This window comes from Dipodomys merriami, unplaced genomic scaffold (genome assembly GCF_024711535.1).
Source record: "Dipodomys merriami isolate MVZ:Mamm:240054 unplaced genomic scaffold, mDipMer1.0.p SCAF_16, whole genome shotgun sequence".
NCBI lineage: Eukaryota > Metazoa > Chordata > Mammalia > Rodentia > Heteromyidae > Dipodomys > Dipodomys merriami.
Window position 1 is genome coordinate 22,669,489 of NW_027202937.1, and position 16,246 is coordinate 22,685,734.

Genomic DNA, 16,246 nt, shown 5'->3' on the forward strand with positions numbered 1-16,246 from the left:
CACCAGAGGGCTGGTCAGAGACTGCTCTCCCACCTAGACAACATTTGACTTCCCATGTGAAGTGCACACTCATGAGACTTGTTGCCAGGGTGTTCATATTGCCTGAGTGCTACCACTAGGTGTCATTCATAACAGCCATTTTGGTGTGAAAAACAGAAGTGCTAGGGCCCTCACAGACTAGATGAGGCCAAGTAGAGCGCAATCACTTCTCAATGGCATCCCTGATAAATATTACATCTCTGTACCCCATCCATCTAATTTCCAACAATCATATATTTATCCTTTTTGTCTAGATCAACATTTTTTAAAAATCTGAAATAAAAAATCAGTATATCCTTTGGGCCTCTATATTTTCCATGTAATTACAAAGATAAAAGGTCAAAGTATAATCATTTGCATCAAATAGTCACAAAGGGATCTACAAGTTGCTTTTATTGACCTTATTAACACTTAGCTAACAAGATTGGATGGTTTCAAAATTACCCCTTGGTTTCACAGTGTCCTTCCTTACACAAGCACTGTTGGCATGGTTTGTCTTGAAATGGCCAACTGGGCCTCAGGGACGTGAAATAGTTAAAGCCTCATCAGAGGTCCACGTCTGGACAAAATTACAAATAGGAACACTAAATAGCCTATCTGGGGTGAACAAATAATGGGGGTGAGGGAAACACCTCCCACGCCGCAAAGATAAGTGAGGAGAAGGGATCCTGACTATGATATTAGCTATGAAAACTACCCCAAGTAAGGAAGCAAGCCAAAACTCATGCAGCAAGCAGTCAGGATGCCAGGAGCTACCCTATGAGGGACTCTGCTTCTCCTTCCAATCCACAGGCGACACAGGTCATGGAGAAGGTGGCAGGCAGGACCATCCCAGGCCAAGTGGTATTTGTTGCTCCCCTCTACTCTGAATAGTCCTCCAGTGAATTACTCCCATTCACACTGCCATCACTGGGAAAGCAGTGAGGACGCTAACTGATGTTAACAGTACTTCATCTCTATTAGCCGCAAAAGACTAAGAGGTTGGGTACAGCAGCACAGGAACGTAAATGTGATGATTCCTGCCTCAACGACTTCACTTGATCGAAATGCCACTGAATATTCGAAAAGATATAAAATATTTTGAGTATATGCACACATGTGTGCACGCACACACACACACAAACACACCTTACAAATACAGTCACATATTCATGCTAAGAAGTAATCCTAACTAGCTACCAAGACCAATGAATCATTCCAGTATTTTCCCACCACAGTGACCATCTTTTAGTCACTCTAGAACAATGCCAATCAGAAAATCTATCCTGCTCTCTCCAACCTCCTTGTCCATGCTCACCACTGGTCACTTGCATGGACTGAGAACAAAAGTACAAGGGGTCAGTGAGATACCATGTACCCTGGGAAGCCCTCGCCTATGCACTTCCCACACCCCGGCCTTGATGCCCTACTAATTCCCATTATCTACGTCCCAGGATTATGATCAATCCGTATCAAGGGAGAGAAAAATGTTTCATAGCAACAATGGCCTCAAGAGGTCTTCTAGCTGCCAACAGGAAGGAGCTGGTACCCACTCTCACTCTGCAGGGGGCAGAGGTGGCGTGTTCAGAGTCGTGTCACCTGCACACTGCTCTCCTACAATGTAGGATCCAAATACCTTCAGCAGAAAAACAGCTACCAGTAACCCAGGCCATGCAGACCACTCAGCAGTGTGTAGGCTCAATCACAGCTCTTGTGCCCACATCCTGAGAAATGTGCTAATCATCCCAGACTAGACTATACTGTCACCAAACTCATCTCAAACCCTAACATGAGGTTCCACCCCCATTCTTCTGAGGCCATGATGTCTGTCCTGGGCTCTGGCGAGCATATGGCATGCAGGGAGGAAGGCAGATTCACACGTGCCCCAGATTTAACTGATCTTCATAGGGCCCAACGTACACTACCTACAGAGACTCTTGCTTTCCCCTCAATTATTTCCTACCACTTAAGTGCTTGAAGATAGGTATGCCTTGGTGAAGGAAATGGGTGGGTTCCGGCACATTCCCAGGTACCTGGGACTGGACATTACCTGTTTCCGTAAATCCTGAGCCGACCGATGCACAGGGGGGGGGGGGTGGTTGGCAGCAAGCCCCTTGGCCGAGGAGCCCGAGGAGGGGGCTGCCGCAGGCTGGGCCGCTGAGGCCTGCTCCCTTCGGCCGTCAGCCCTGTGATCGCTGTGCTTCTCCTTCCCGGGAGTGGCCTCTTTGCTTTTATGTTTTTGAACAGGTTCTTTCTCCCGTGTTGACCTGTTGGAACCATTGAAAACTACAAGGAAACAGAAAGAAAGACGCCGTTACTAACTTCAGAGACACTACCACCACATAACTCCATGTTCTGAAACTACTGAGTGACTGGGCGCTTTAGAGGGATGCGCAGCACCCAACCACATGCAACAGCATGAATCCTAAATGGCAAGAGACAGCAATCAAAGCCCTGAACGGTATCCTAAGATACGCTTTGAGAAATGGGGGGGGGGGGGGGGGGGGGAGATCCACTTGTTTAAAATAAAAAAATCTCTACATTAAACCCTCCACATCCTAGAGAATATCACCATGATACCTTAATGAACAGAAACAGAGATTAAAAAATACCTATGTGTCAGGGCTCACAATGGGATGACATAATGAGAAACACTGTAAACTGAACATGAAGCAATGAACACACTGATGAGCCCTAACCCAGCCCCCACTCTAGTGCAGCTGCCCAGCACCGTGAGAGGAGCAGCCGGCTCATGCCGGGCCTACTGTCACCATGTGACTGCGAAGACCCTCACCACGGCACAAGACGGGGCACTGACCATTCACCAGCCCGGAAGGAGATCCAGACTTGAAAGCTCAAGTCTAACTTCTACTGATGTGCACCGATTACTCAACACCATAAAACCAAGCAATCTAGTTCCAGCTACTTAAGTTGGGGCCACATTAGTGGCCAGTCCCATGCCAAGCACATAGCCAATTTGAGTCCAAATGCCCAGGAATCAAACATAAAAATGACACTTAATACATTCTGAGACTAAAGAGGTATGGAGGTAAATGAGTAAGGGATGCGGCTGCTGATTCTGACCTTCCACTGACAGCAGGAAGAGAGGACAGGACCAGTGGATCTGTGAGCCAGGACCATCCACAATGACTGAATTCTAAATCTGCCATTTGGCAGAGCACTCACATGCTGACCATGAGCCAGGTGAGCTGTGTAAAAGCCTCGAAGTGCATTTTTTTCTTGGCATACTCTGACAGGAAGACAAGGTGAGTAGCTAGGCCAGCTCACTGATCGTCATGGAAAAACAAAGGGTGGGATGGTTCCTGAGCCAAGCCTGGTCACCTCTACATCCAAGGCAACTACAATGCCTTGTGAGGGTGGCAGGCAGCACAGTATGATCATAACTTGCTATCCTATAGGCAGACCGCAGTGGAGTGCTTACTACAAGCCTACCGAGGGTTCTCACCGCTGGGAGACGCAGGTCCAGCCTACTTCACTGGTGTAAGGAAAGCATCCCTGTGAGGGCCCACTTCTCCAAGAACAGGGAAAGATAAAACAGCATTTAGGCTGCTATAGGCAGAGCAGTCAAGTCACAGTAAGCTATTGAGATACTGCTTAAAAGCTCTGCCAGAAGGAGTCTTAGAAGGTTCTTAGGTAGTCTAGCTGGGCACTGGTGGCTCATACCTATAATCCTAGGTACTCAGAAGGCTGAGATCAGAGAAAAAAATCATAGTTTGATGCCAGCCTGGGTAGGCAAGTCCCTGAGACTCTTCTCTCCAATTAACCAGCAGAAAACTGGAAATGGTACTACGTCTCAAGGTGGTAGAGCGCTAGCTTTTCTGCCCAGGATGTGTAGCATATTGGAAGGCAAAGCCAGAGAGGGCAGGTGAAAACAGTCTTCCTCTCAAGAGGAAATCTCTTCCTGCTTACTTGATTGAACAAGGAGAAATCAGAACTTCCTTCCATCTACTAGCCTTCACAAGGGCTGGGAAGGTGGCTCGGTGGTAGAGTACCTGCCTAGCATGCATGAAGCCCTGGGTTCCATTCCTCAGTACACACAAACAGAAAAGCCTGGAAGTAGCACTGTGGCTCAAGTGGTAGTGTTAGCCTTGAGCAAAAGAAGCTCGGGGACAGTGCCCAGGCCCTGAGTTCAAGCCCCATGACTGCCCTCACCCCCCAAAAGACACTAACCCAAACTGCCCTTCTATACCTTCTGAGGATTCCCTTATCCACGCTGCATCCTTAGCCCTGGTATCTTAAGCAATGTTTACTCTCACACCAGTGTGATAGAAGCTTTTTAAAATTATAATTGTATCTTATAGGCAGTGATTATTTTCTTCATTTGTCCTCTGCTTTCTTGTTATGGTACTGAATTTGCTAAGCAGTTGTTTTCATTTGCTTTTATGCTTAGGAAGTAATTCCATACTTCTTTAATCCCCTCTACCTTAAAGCATAATTGGCAAAAAATTGCATATTTATGGTGTATGACGTATTTGACATATATGCATTATGAAATGAGAACATCAAGCTAATCAACATGTCCATCACTCCACATGCTTATTACTCGGTAGAAAAAAACTTAAAATATACTTTCTAGACCACTTTCAAGAATACAATATGTGACTACTAGCTGTAGTCACCATGATGAACAAAGTTCATCCCCACTAATGAGTTTTGAAATTTGACCAACATCTTTCCATCCTCTCATCGTATTTTCTGGTGGCATAATCTATTTCCTTCTAAATACAATTTCAGTCCCCATGGAGTAAAGATTAAGGAATCTTAATCAGGCAGATAGATTCTCTCTCTCTCTCTCCTCTCTCTCTCTCTCTCTCTCTCTCTCTCTCTCTCTCTCTCTCTCTCTCTCTCTCTCTCTCTCTCTCTCTCGGAATGGGTTTGACCCTTGACCTTCACATTCCTTTCAGCATCGGATTGATTATAAAATCTGCTGCACAAAGGTTTTCGTTTCTGTCTTTATTTTACTTATTTATTAATCTATTTTATAAAGTCCATATGCAACTCAGATTGGGCTGGAACTGGCTATGTTGCCCAGGCTGGTCTCAAACATGCTTTCTGCCTGTATCTCCTAGGAATACAGGTATAGTAATGTCACCACGTCTGCTCTTGTACAGGTTCTACTAAATACTCTGATGCAGAGAAAATGGAGAGCTTCAGATGGCTGCATTTATTCTAAATGTAAGCAACTAGCCGTTGTCAGAAATCATCAATCATACTCAAGCTGGCAGTATCTGTGACTGCTCTCAAGACAAATTAAAAGCAACATCCATAAGAAGTCATACTTCAGAGTGATTAAAAATCAAGTAAGGTACATTTAGGCAATTCTTGACGACCAATTTTCTAAAGTAGTGAACACAGCTCTTTTATTGAAACATGGTAGGTACAGGGAGTAGTTATTTTTGTTTTTGATGTTCTAAACTTCTATTTTTATTCCACTATGCTGACCATTCCTGGTGTGGCCTGATTTTAGGTAACAGCTCTATAGCTACTTCTCTTATTAGTTAAAAATTAATTATTCTGTGGGGTTTACCCTTTCATATAATAGTGCTATTTGCAGTTCTACTCATAGCCCTGCCGTCGGCACATGGGCGAGTGATTTTTATCCTCAGTATTCTCTTTTACAGACAAAGTATATTACTGTGGTTTATGTCTCATCTAAGTCTTCGAATTGGCAGGTATACCATACCTGGGAGCACATTTGAAAGAGCCTTCTAAGGTTATTGCATTATCTACCATGGCTTGGTCTCCTATCCTATCCCTTCCTACTGATGGAGGATCAAGAACCATCAAAACCTCAACCTTCCTACAGTCAGTAACATATAGAGTCAACTGCCACATTGACAATACGCCTGTCAGATCCCCCACCCAACTGCCAGACCCTCAATGGGATCTGGAGAAAGCCCAGAAGAGTCACCACTTGTCCTTCTAGGACTTCCAATGTCACCATACATGGGGAAAGGAGGAATCCTCATTCCCAAGCACGCAGAAATACACTGATGATCCAATATCCACAGTCCCTATGCCCAAGGTTGAGTCCAAGTGCTATCACACCAGCAGCTGTCAGGGAGGGGGAGAATGCCAGGAACCACTGCAGCACATCCAGTAGGTAACGCTAAGACATCAGGTATGACCTCACTGGGCTGACATGTGCCCTGATAGTACAAAAGGAGAGGAATAGCTGGGAAACACAAATCAACAGCACACTTCAAACACAGGCAATGATGAGAGCTGGCAAGGATGTAAAGCGACTGGAACCTTCATACACTGCCAGGGAGCCTAAGATGGTGCAGCCATCAAACGGTAAAATGGTGGTTATATGTACAGAAATAAACATATATAGGGCTGGCAAGGTGGCTCAGTGGCAGAGCGCTTGCCTTGCATGCATAAGGCCCTGGGTTCGATTCTTCAGCACCACATAAGCAGAAAAAGCCGGAAGTGGTGCTGTGGCTCAAGTGATAGAGTGCTAGCCTTGAGCTGAAGAGCTGAGGGACAGCATCCAGGCCCAGAGTTCAGGTTCCACAACCAACAAAAAATAAATAAATATTATATATAAAATATAATATATTAATACTAATGTTGATAATATAAATATTATATATGTATATAATCTATTCCTAGGTATGTTCATGAGAGAAATGAAAGTTGGCCTATTTTTCACAGCAGAATTATTCTTAAACATTTAAAATTTAGGTGTGTGAGCTGTGTAAGTGGTGCTCATACTTCTCATCCCTACTGTACACAGAAGGCTGAGATGGGCAGGATTGTAGTTCAAGTCCCTTTCCACCAACCCCCTCCTCCCAAGTCTGAGAGAGCCCATCTAAAAAGAAGCTAGGTTTCATGGTTTGTGACTGTCATCCCAGCTATAGTGTGAAACATGAGTAGAGAAGGATTATGGTCCAGGCTGGCCTGGGCAGAAAAAGAAAACTGAGTCCCTACCCCAGAGGTAACCAGAGCAAGCTTGGCACGGTGACTCAAGTCTAATCATAGCTACTTGGAAGGCAGAGACCAGGGGGCCACAGTTTGAGGCTAGCCCTAGCAACATGCAATTTTGGAGATTCTATCTCACATTCCTGATGCAATGACGTACGCCTCTTACAGCTATGAGGGAGGCACAGAGGCCGGGTCCAGTCATTGCCAGCAACACAAACCAGAAGTAATACTGAAGCCCAGAAATAATGCAAGACCTCCACTTCAAAGATGACCAAGGCAAGCTGTGTGCTAGTGGCTCATGTCTGTAATCCTAGCTATTCAGGAGACTAAGATTGGGACTACTGACCAACTAACCAGCAAAAAGCTGAAAGACACAGAGCCAGAAGTGTGGCTTAAGCTGTAGAACACCTGCCTAGCAAGTGCAAAGTCCAGAATTCAAGCCCCCAGCAACATCACCACTGCCACAAAAAAGTGAGTGGCGTCAAAGGCCCATCAAGGGTGAGTATCATGTCCACACATATTGTTTATCCATAAAAAGTATCAAAACCTGCTCACAGCATGGGAGAATTTCCCAAAGGTTACTTTAAGTAAAAGAAACTAGGGGAAGGTGGGAAGGTGGCTCATTGGTAGAGTGCTTGCCTTGCATGCACGAAGCCCTCGGTTCCATTCCTCAGCACCACATAAGCAGAAAAAACCAGAGATGGCGCTGTGGCTCAAGTGGTAGGGCGCTGGCCTTGAGCTGAAGAGGGACAGTGCCCAAGCCCAGAGTTCAGGCCCCACAACACACACTCTCTCTCTCTCTCTCTCTCTCTCTCTCTCTCTCTCTCTCTCTCTCTCTCTCTCTCTCTCTCTCTCTCTCTCACACACACACACACACACACACACACACACACAAAACTTTAATCCTAGGTACTTCAGAAGAGGCTGATCTAGAGGACTGTTGTTCAAAGCCATCCCAGCAGAAAAGTCCTCAACATCTACAAAATAATCAATGGCTCAGAACCACACCTCAAAGTACCAGCCAGAAACCAATCCAAGAAAGCCTGAGGTCCTGCGTTCAAATGCTAGTACCACCATAAGGAAAAGAAAAAAGAAAAGTGGCATATTGTACAATGCTATTTACATAAAATGATCAAAAGAAATCAATACAGAGACAGGAAGACACTTGGCGACAATGGGGAGTGACAGCTAAAGAAATCTGTGGGAAGAGAGTATTTAAGTCTGACTGTAGTGATGGTGGCGAAGTTGTATGACACGTAAACTACATCTCAATCTAAAAATTTTCAAACTGTTGGTGCCCTGGCATAAATAAAAGTAGGAGAAGCAAAATGTATTGGTAATCACTTTACATGCTGTTCATTACCACAAATTACTAGTTAAACAAAGTCATTTTATTATGCTCTTGATCTAGCAGTACAAACTGAGTGTCTTGACCTGTGTGATGTTAGCGCATAACGTTGTGGATGAAGCCTTTCTCCAGGAAACTCAAGTATAGAGGTCACCTCCAAGAAAACATGCTGTGTGACGGTGCAAGATGAATGCTATGGAATGCTGTTTTATTTGAAAAAATGAACCAATGAATGTAATGAAATCAGACTGCAAGAAAAGTCACTAATATTTTTGTTTTACAATCAAACCCAGACTCCAATAAGTGGTAGGCAAGTGTTCAAACCACTGAACGAACTACAGACTAGTCCTGCTGGCTATGACAGAACCCATGCTTTGGGCAAAACTTAAAAATTTTGGGAAACCTGTCTGCCACCATGAATCTGACTTAGTTTGCCACTTAATACTCTAATTTTTCTGTCAGAGCAGCAGAAACAGGGGTTTTTCTTGACACTATACAATGAAATGTGCTGATAACTGGAAAATGTACCTTAAACTCAACAAGCCATCATTTTGAAGTGACAGATATAAAGTGTTAAAAAATAGTGCATAGGCAAAAGATCCATGGAAAGTGAGCACCAACCAATGGCCTTAATGTACTAAAAATGAAAGGTTCACTGCTTGATAAGAATCCAGAATCCATGGGCTGGGAAGGTGGCTCAGTGGTAGAGCGCATGCCTTGCATGCCAGAGGCCCTGGGTTCGATTCCTCAGCACCACATAAGCAAAAAGAAAAAAAAGCCGGAAATGGTGCTATGGCTCAAGTGGTAGAGCGCTAGCCTTGAGCTGAAGAGCTGAGGGACAGTGCCCAGGCCCAGAGTTCAGGCCCCATAACCGGACCCAAAAAAAAAAAAAAAAAGAATCCAGAATCCTATTACAATTTTAAGGCAATTATGAAATTAACATGTGCAGAGTACTACTGGTGGCTAGCACCTATAATTATAGCTGGGATACTATCTCCAATTAACAACCAAAAGAGCCTAAGTAGATCTGTGGCTCAAGGGTTAAGAGTGCTTGCCTTGAGCAAACAAAGGTCAAGGACAGCACCCATACCCTGAGTTCAAGTCACAGGACCAGGGCACAGGCATAAGTACACAAAGAAATTAACGTGCATGTGCCAAGTCTAAGTGTGGAATCAAAGGAAGGTGTCTGCTACAAAAGGCTCCTCTTTGTCTGATGATATATTTGTCCAAGACCAATGCCCCTCACTTATGTCAACTAAAACTTTTTTCTAGGAGACTGAATGCAGAACATAGGCATAATCTGGCAACTTCTTATTAAGACAGAGATTGAGGAATTATGCAAAACTGTGAAACAAAAGTCTTTCCACCACTTAACTTTTCGGTCTTGAGATATGGTCATTTTCATTTAAATGCCATTGTTGTTGACATGAAAAAGATCCCTATCACTCACAAATGTTGCTAATTCCTTCTGTTTCAATTTTAATATAGTAAATACTGATAACTCAAGCCAAGTTTTTTTTTTTTTTAAATGGTGTCCTTGCTCCCCCACCGTCAATTCTTTTCTAAGACTACAAAGGGGTCCTATGACCAAATGGCTGAAAAAAAAAAAGGCTGAAAAAAAAAAAGCAGGTCTGCAGCAGCTCTGCCTGCCAACCTCCTGTGCTCTCTTCAGAGCATCTAACCCTGAAAGAGCTCATCCTAGGATGATGCAACCTGAATTTGACCCTGGCTTTTTGACCTTTCATCTGCATATCCGTCCAAGCCTCAATGCTACCAGTGTAAAATGGGAGTGACAGCAGTATCTACTGGGGAAGGGGGGGTCCAGGGAGAAGACCTGAATCTGGAAAGGGGTTAGACCAGCAGGAAGCACTCAACGGTTAAGTGCCAGTTTGTCACACACATGCCTTCTTCACAAATGATTCCTGGAGCACTGTGTTTCCTCAAAGCTGCATCTCTGTGACTTGGACAGAACAGATACTCCACCAGCACTGTCTCTATCTAAAATTGAGGGGCACAACCTTGTGTTGGATGCCTGCCTTAGACAGATGACTTTCAGGCCCACCAACTACTGCCACTTCCTCAAGAACAGGTTCTAGGAAGCATTAGCTGGGAGTAAGGTGCCTGAACTGTATGTATGGGGCTGGGCCTGCTAAGGAACATCTTGATAGCTAAATGCCAGATTGAGAAGGACAACTCTCCTATGCAGAAGTGAGACCTTAAAAAAATGAATGACATTGTAAAAACATAAAAATAAAAAAAGGACTGTCTAGGAGTAGTAACCAGTGAGAGGTGAACGAAGACAGCAAAGGAATGAATGCCTTATATGAATGAAAACAACATGATGGAATTTTTAAAAAAAAATCTTTAAAGGGACCGGGGATGAGAAAAGAGGTACAGAGGGGGTGAACTTGATCAAAGTATCTCATATACCTTTGAACAACTAATATATGCTAATAAAAAAAACCCGATAACTTGGCAAGAGGGGAAAGTTTTCAAATATACAAAATTGTAAAATGGAATCAAATTAGCTTAAACAAAGAGATAGTTTTCAAATGAATGCACTTTCTGTAACCATCTCGCTATTTTATAGCAGCGATATACCCCAATGGCAAACAGAGCCAAAAAGTCAAATCATGTGTTAAATGGGAAGTAAAAGGGGGAGGGAAGGATTGAGCAAAGACAATAGAGCCACAGACAAGGTATATTTTGTACTCTACAGCTCATTAATTTTAAGTGTCGTGGGAACTTGCCAGTTTTACCCCTCCAAGTAATTATCCTTTGTCTTAATTTGTAAGATTTTCAAGAAAGGGAGAAAAGGGGAAAGGGGGCGGGGGAGAGAAGGCTCACTCTCTCAGGGAGAGACTAAAAACCCTGTGAACATCAGACAGAAAGACTTGGATGTATAGACGTTCTCCACACACTGTCCCCAATTAAAAGGAATAATTGGACTAGTTTCTTTAAGCATTCATCACTCTGAACCATATTAGGAAGTTGTATTGTACCCAGATACAAATAAGCTTTACATTAATGAACAGAGACAGATATATTGATTTGTACACACGTACTCTGAAAGTTAAATGGTCTATAGACAAGTGTTTTCACACCATAACAAGCAAAATCTTTAAATTCAAAAGCTCGTATTTTTATTTGGGGTCTGTTCATCCCGGAAAATATGAGGCTTGTTCATTCCTCACTGAGAATGAAAAAGAAAACAGTAAGAGAAGGTGCTCCAAAAAAAAAAAAAAAAAAAAAGTTCTTTACTGCAGTTATTTGAAAGGTGGGAAAGCTATACTTTTCAAAGGGGAATTCACACGTATAACCTCTGAAAGCCCCTTCTGAACAATGGTGTCTCAAAGTTCCCTGGTTGAAATCCTTAAAGCAACCTATGAAAAGGGTTTCCAGGGGCTGTAAATTTTGATTTCTAGTTCTCCAGCTCACCAACATTTCTACGGTTAATTCCTTTGAGAATAAACTAGCTATCTCCTCTTACCTGCCCTCAAGGACCAGCTGAAGTATTTCACATCAAATATACAAACTTGAATTCTTCAGAGAAAAGAGTTATGTAAATATAAAAAAGTGTGATAATTTAAAAAAAAAACAACTCTTGCTGCAATGCCAGACTCACCCACACTTAAAAAAGAAATAATTCCCTTTTTAGGGGGATGGAATGGGTCTCTACTTCCCACTGGTCTCAGAGCTCCTGCCATAACCAGAAGAGCCAATGTCTTGCTAATTACTTCTAATAAAGAAAGACAGGGTCCAATTGACAACCCTGTTTTTTTTAATTAGGTAAGCAGTTTTTTTTAAAAAGAAGCAGTTTTTGGTGTCTGACAAAAGTTACTTCAGATGCCAAAACTGCTATGTCTGACCTGAACTGACAGGTTCTAAAGCCCTGACCTTCTAGAAAGACAAATAGAACCAAAGCTATTCCAGAAAGCTAGGCCTGCTAGCAGGAAACAAAAGGAAAACAAATAATAAACTCCCAAATCACTGTAACTGAAGGAGAAATGTGAGGCAGGAAGGAAAAGAGATCCACGAGCTTCTGATAGCAAGCCAGATATTTAAATGTAAGCTTCATGTTATTACAAGGCATCCTGACTTGGGCAAGAGACAGACTCCATCAATTGGCTGGTGTTAAAGCCTTGTTACTGTACAAAAGCTTGCACTTGCTCCCTGGAGCCAGTTCAACTTTTGAGTCACTATTGTCTGAAAACAATGGAATGTCTGCCAACCTGTGCCAACAGTTCAAAAAGGATTTTTACTGCAGCATGTTGAGTGCTGTAGCCTGGTTTGCCCTGGGCCAAAACAGCTCAGCAACTCAGCTACAGAGAGCACGTGTAAAATGGAGAGACAAAACGACACAGCTCAGGTGCACAGAAGCTCCATTATTTTCTCCCAGCTAGGAAGTGGCTTGCTCACCCAGGGAGCCAACATCCAGCAGAACTCACGGGCAGAACAGTCTCTGAGTACACAGCCCCAGCAGTGAGATCAACTTCTGCTGGTGTTGTGTGTTTGTAAAAAGCCTTCTGCAATTTTTACCCACTCTAATCTCTCTCACTCAAATTATAATTACTGTAATAGGGAAGAAAAATGTAAATGGAATTGTTTAAGCCACTTGCACTTTCTTTCTCCTCCACAGAATTTAAATTCTGTTAAGTCACAGAACACTTTTTCAGTCTCAGCTTGCTGATCATAATCCCAAAAAACGGGATAGAAAAAAATGTAAATACAGGATGTGCTGTGAAAAAAATATTAGTAATTAAAAGACATGGATAAATTTTGTTATTTAGACATGTTTCTGAACTATGTTCCCGATAACTTAATATTAAAGTTTGAAGAGCTCTTAAGACCTTTTTGAGAATATAAAGAGTACAAAGGTTAGGATAAGATTATAAATCAGGAAGCATGTTTCTATCACTGAAAAATGACTTTCTAGTTCGAGTGAACACAAGAGGCACCCATGAAAGCACTCATCACCTGATGTTCCCTGGCCTGGCAACTTGGTTTGTATTTTTTAGCATTTCAGAAGCAACCACAGGAGGAAAGCCTGCATTCCCAACGGGTTCCCATGCTTTATACAGAGTAGAAAGGGAAGGAGGAATGTTTACTCTCGAAGAATTAATGAATACTGTTGCTGCAGTCTAAGGTTTTATAAAATCCTACATTCAAAAGATAATATAAGCTGATGCCAGTGGCTCACACCTGTAATCCTAGCTGCTCAGGAGGCTGAGATCCAAGGATCTCAGTTCCCAGCCAGCCCAGGCAGGTAAGCCCATGAGACTGGTCTCCAATTAACCACCAAAAAGCTGGAAGTGGAGCTTTGGTTCAAGTGGTAGAGTGCTAGCCTTGAGCAAAAAGCTCAAGCACAGCACCCTGAGTTCAAGCCCCAGGACTGTCTTTAATAGGAGTCAACACACCTAATGCAAATAAATAAGAATGCTGGCTCATCTTTGAATGTGAATTAGGAATCTATAACAAAGTGAGAGATACCTTTAAAATGTATGTGTGTAAATTAAAGTAGAATGAACCCCATTAACACAATCAATTATACCCCCAAAAGGCCACTTTTTAAAGATAAAACTGCTATCAGAGAAAAGCAGAAAAAAGAAATATAGAAATAACATGTTAGGGCTGGGAAGGTGGCTCAGTGGTAGAGCACTTGCCTTGCACGCATGAGGCCCTGAGTTCAATTCCTCAGCACCACCTAAGCAAAAAAGAAAAAAGCCAGAAGTGGCACTGTGGCTCAAGTGGTAGAGTGCTAGCCTTGAGCTGAAGAGCTGAGGGACAGCGCCCAGGCCCAGAGTTCAGGCCCCATGAAAAGACCCCCCCCCCCAAAAAAAAAGAAAAAAAGAAATAACAGGTTAAACACAAAACTAAGAAAAACAAAGAAAATATTGTCAACAAAGCTGCATAAATAAATACCTTGGAACTGCAATTCTAATGGCTTCATGAAGTTCCATCCAACCTATATCCAGGTAACAAGTAACTCTCAAAATTTTCATATGCACATTTTGTAGTGGCTCTGGGAACAACAAAAGTTGCTGACTGGCTGGTATTCTCAAGACATGCCAGTTAAGCTTAGCTGAAATAATTACATACTGAACACTTTGATGACCATCAACCCAATGTATAATGTATGCTATAAACAATGACAGGCACTTAGTTACATACAGCAAATTTTACAATAGATTCAGAAAACCAAATACATTCCATCAAATTGGGTTAGAATTGCAGAGATTTTTTTTTTCTTTTGAAGAGTAGCTGGTCAGTTACCTTTCGTGTATTTAAGAATACACAAAGCAAGCAAGGTCTGTAATCCTAGCTACTTTGGAAGCTGAGATCTGAGGATTGTGATTCAAAGCTAGCCTGAAGAAAGTTGAAGTGGATAAGATATGTGGCTTAGTGGTAGAGTGCTTTCCTAGCATGCATGAAGCCCTGGGTTCATGTATGTGCCACATACACAGAAAAAGCTAGAAGTAGCACTGTGGCTCGTGTGGTAGAGCACTAGCCTTAAGCAAAAAGAAGTTCAGGGACAGTGCCCACACCCTGAGTTCAAGCCCCAGGACTGGCAGGGAGGGAAAAAAAGGTATCTCCAGTTAACCAGCAAAATATCAGAAGTGAAGCTGTGGCTCAAGTGCCAGAGCACTGGTTGTGAACAAAAAAAGCTCAGGGAGGCTGGGAACATGGTTTACTGGTAGAATGCTTACCTAGCATTCATAAAACCCTGGGTTTGATTCCTCAGTACCACATATACAGAAAAAGCTGAACGAAAAAGCTGAAAGTGGCACTGTGGCTCAAGTGGTAGAGCGTTAGCCTTGTGCAAAAGCAGCTCAGGGACAGTGCCCAGGCCCTGAGTTCAAGCCCCAGGACTAGCAAAACAAACAAAACAACTCAGGGATAGCACCCAGGCCTTGATTATACTCAGGACTGATGTGTAATGTAATACACTCTCTCCTCTCTCTCTCTCTCTCTCTCTCTCTCTCTCTCTCTCTCTCTCTCTCTCTCTCTCTCTCTCTCTCTCTCTCTCTCTCTCTCTCTCTCTCTCTCTCTCTCTCTCTCAAAGCAACAATAACAAGATACCCCATGCCAGCACTGTCTGTCACCTCATTTGGTCCCAAGATGCTTTCTGTTTTGTTGTTTTTTTTTTCCTTCTCCACATCTTGATAAGCTATATTTCATATACCATGTAACTCTCACATTCAACTTCACAATTCAATGGATTTAGGCATATTCACAGTGGTGAAACTATTGCCACAATACAAATTTTAAAATATGCTCAAGACCCCAAAAAGCACTCCTTGTACAACTCCAGTGGGCTGAGACAGTTGTTAAGAGCATATTTATAAAGTTGAAACTGAGGTTCCAAAAGAGTAAATAACTGGTCTGGCCAGGAGGAGGTACTAGAACCAGCAGCTGCTCTGCCACTCCCCATGAATCTGGTTGCTTACTGTCACTAACACAGCACAAAGTGCAGGCCTGAACAGCTGTCCTAAAAGTATATATGGCTCTTGGAGGTGCTCATGAAACCAGCAGAACAAATACTATTAGACAAGTAGAAACTGAGATCAGATGGGTACATCATACAATTAATAGAAATCTACCACTGACACTGCTCCCAGAGCACTTTTTCATGAGTCCACAAAATCACAGCATATGTCAGACATTTGCGACATAGGAGCCTTCTACAACTCTCTTGGGGACTTCTGGGATTTCAGATTTTTTTTTTTCAATCACATGTGTTACTAACAGTGGCTAAGATATAGCACTTTCCAGACACAAGGTGTTCTACATTTATGCACTTCATTCTCACCAAAACCTATAAAAATGGCCCTCCTTTGTAAAAGGGGGAAAGAAGGGAGAATCAACATGGAAAGATTTCTTAAGGTTGCAGTTGGCAGTGGTTTGGTTTCTGAAATGTGCTCTAATCATTAT

The 16,246-nt window shown here is 42.9% G+C and overlaps 1 protein-coding gene across 4 annotated transcripts in view; it reads right to left on the reverse strand.

The window, feature by feature from the left end:
• Nucleotides 1-16,246, reverse strand: part of Jarid2 (jumonji and AT-rich interaction domain containing 2) — a 241,423-nt gene that overhangs the window by 25,324 nt on the left and 199,853 nt on the right. For all 4 annotated transcript variants that reach the window (XM_070024528.1, XM_070024531.1, XM_070024529.1 and 1 more), the window contains one exon: nt 2,069-2,304. In XM_070024528.1, coding sequence (XP_069880629.1) covers nt 2,069-2,304 — 236 coding nt within the window. The remainder of the gene's footprint in view (nt 1-2,068; nt 2,305-16,246) is intronic.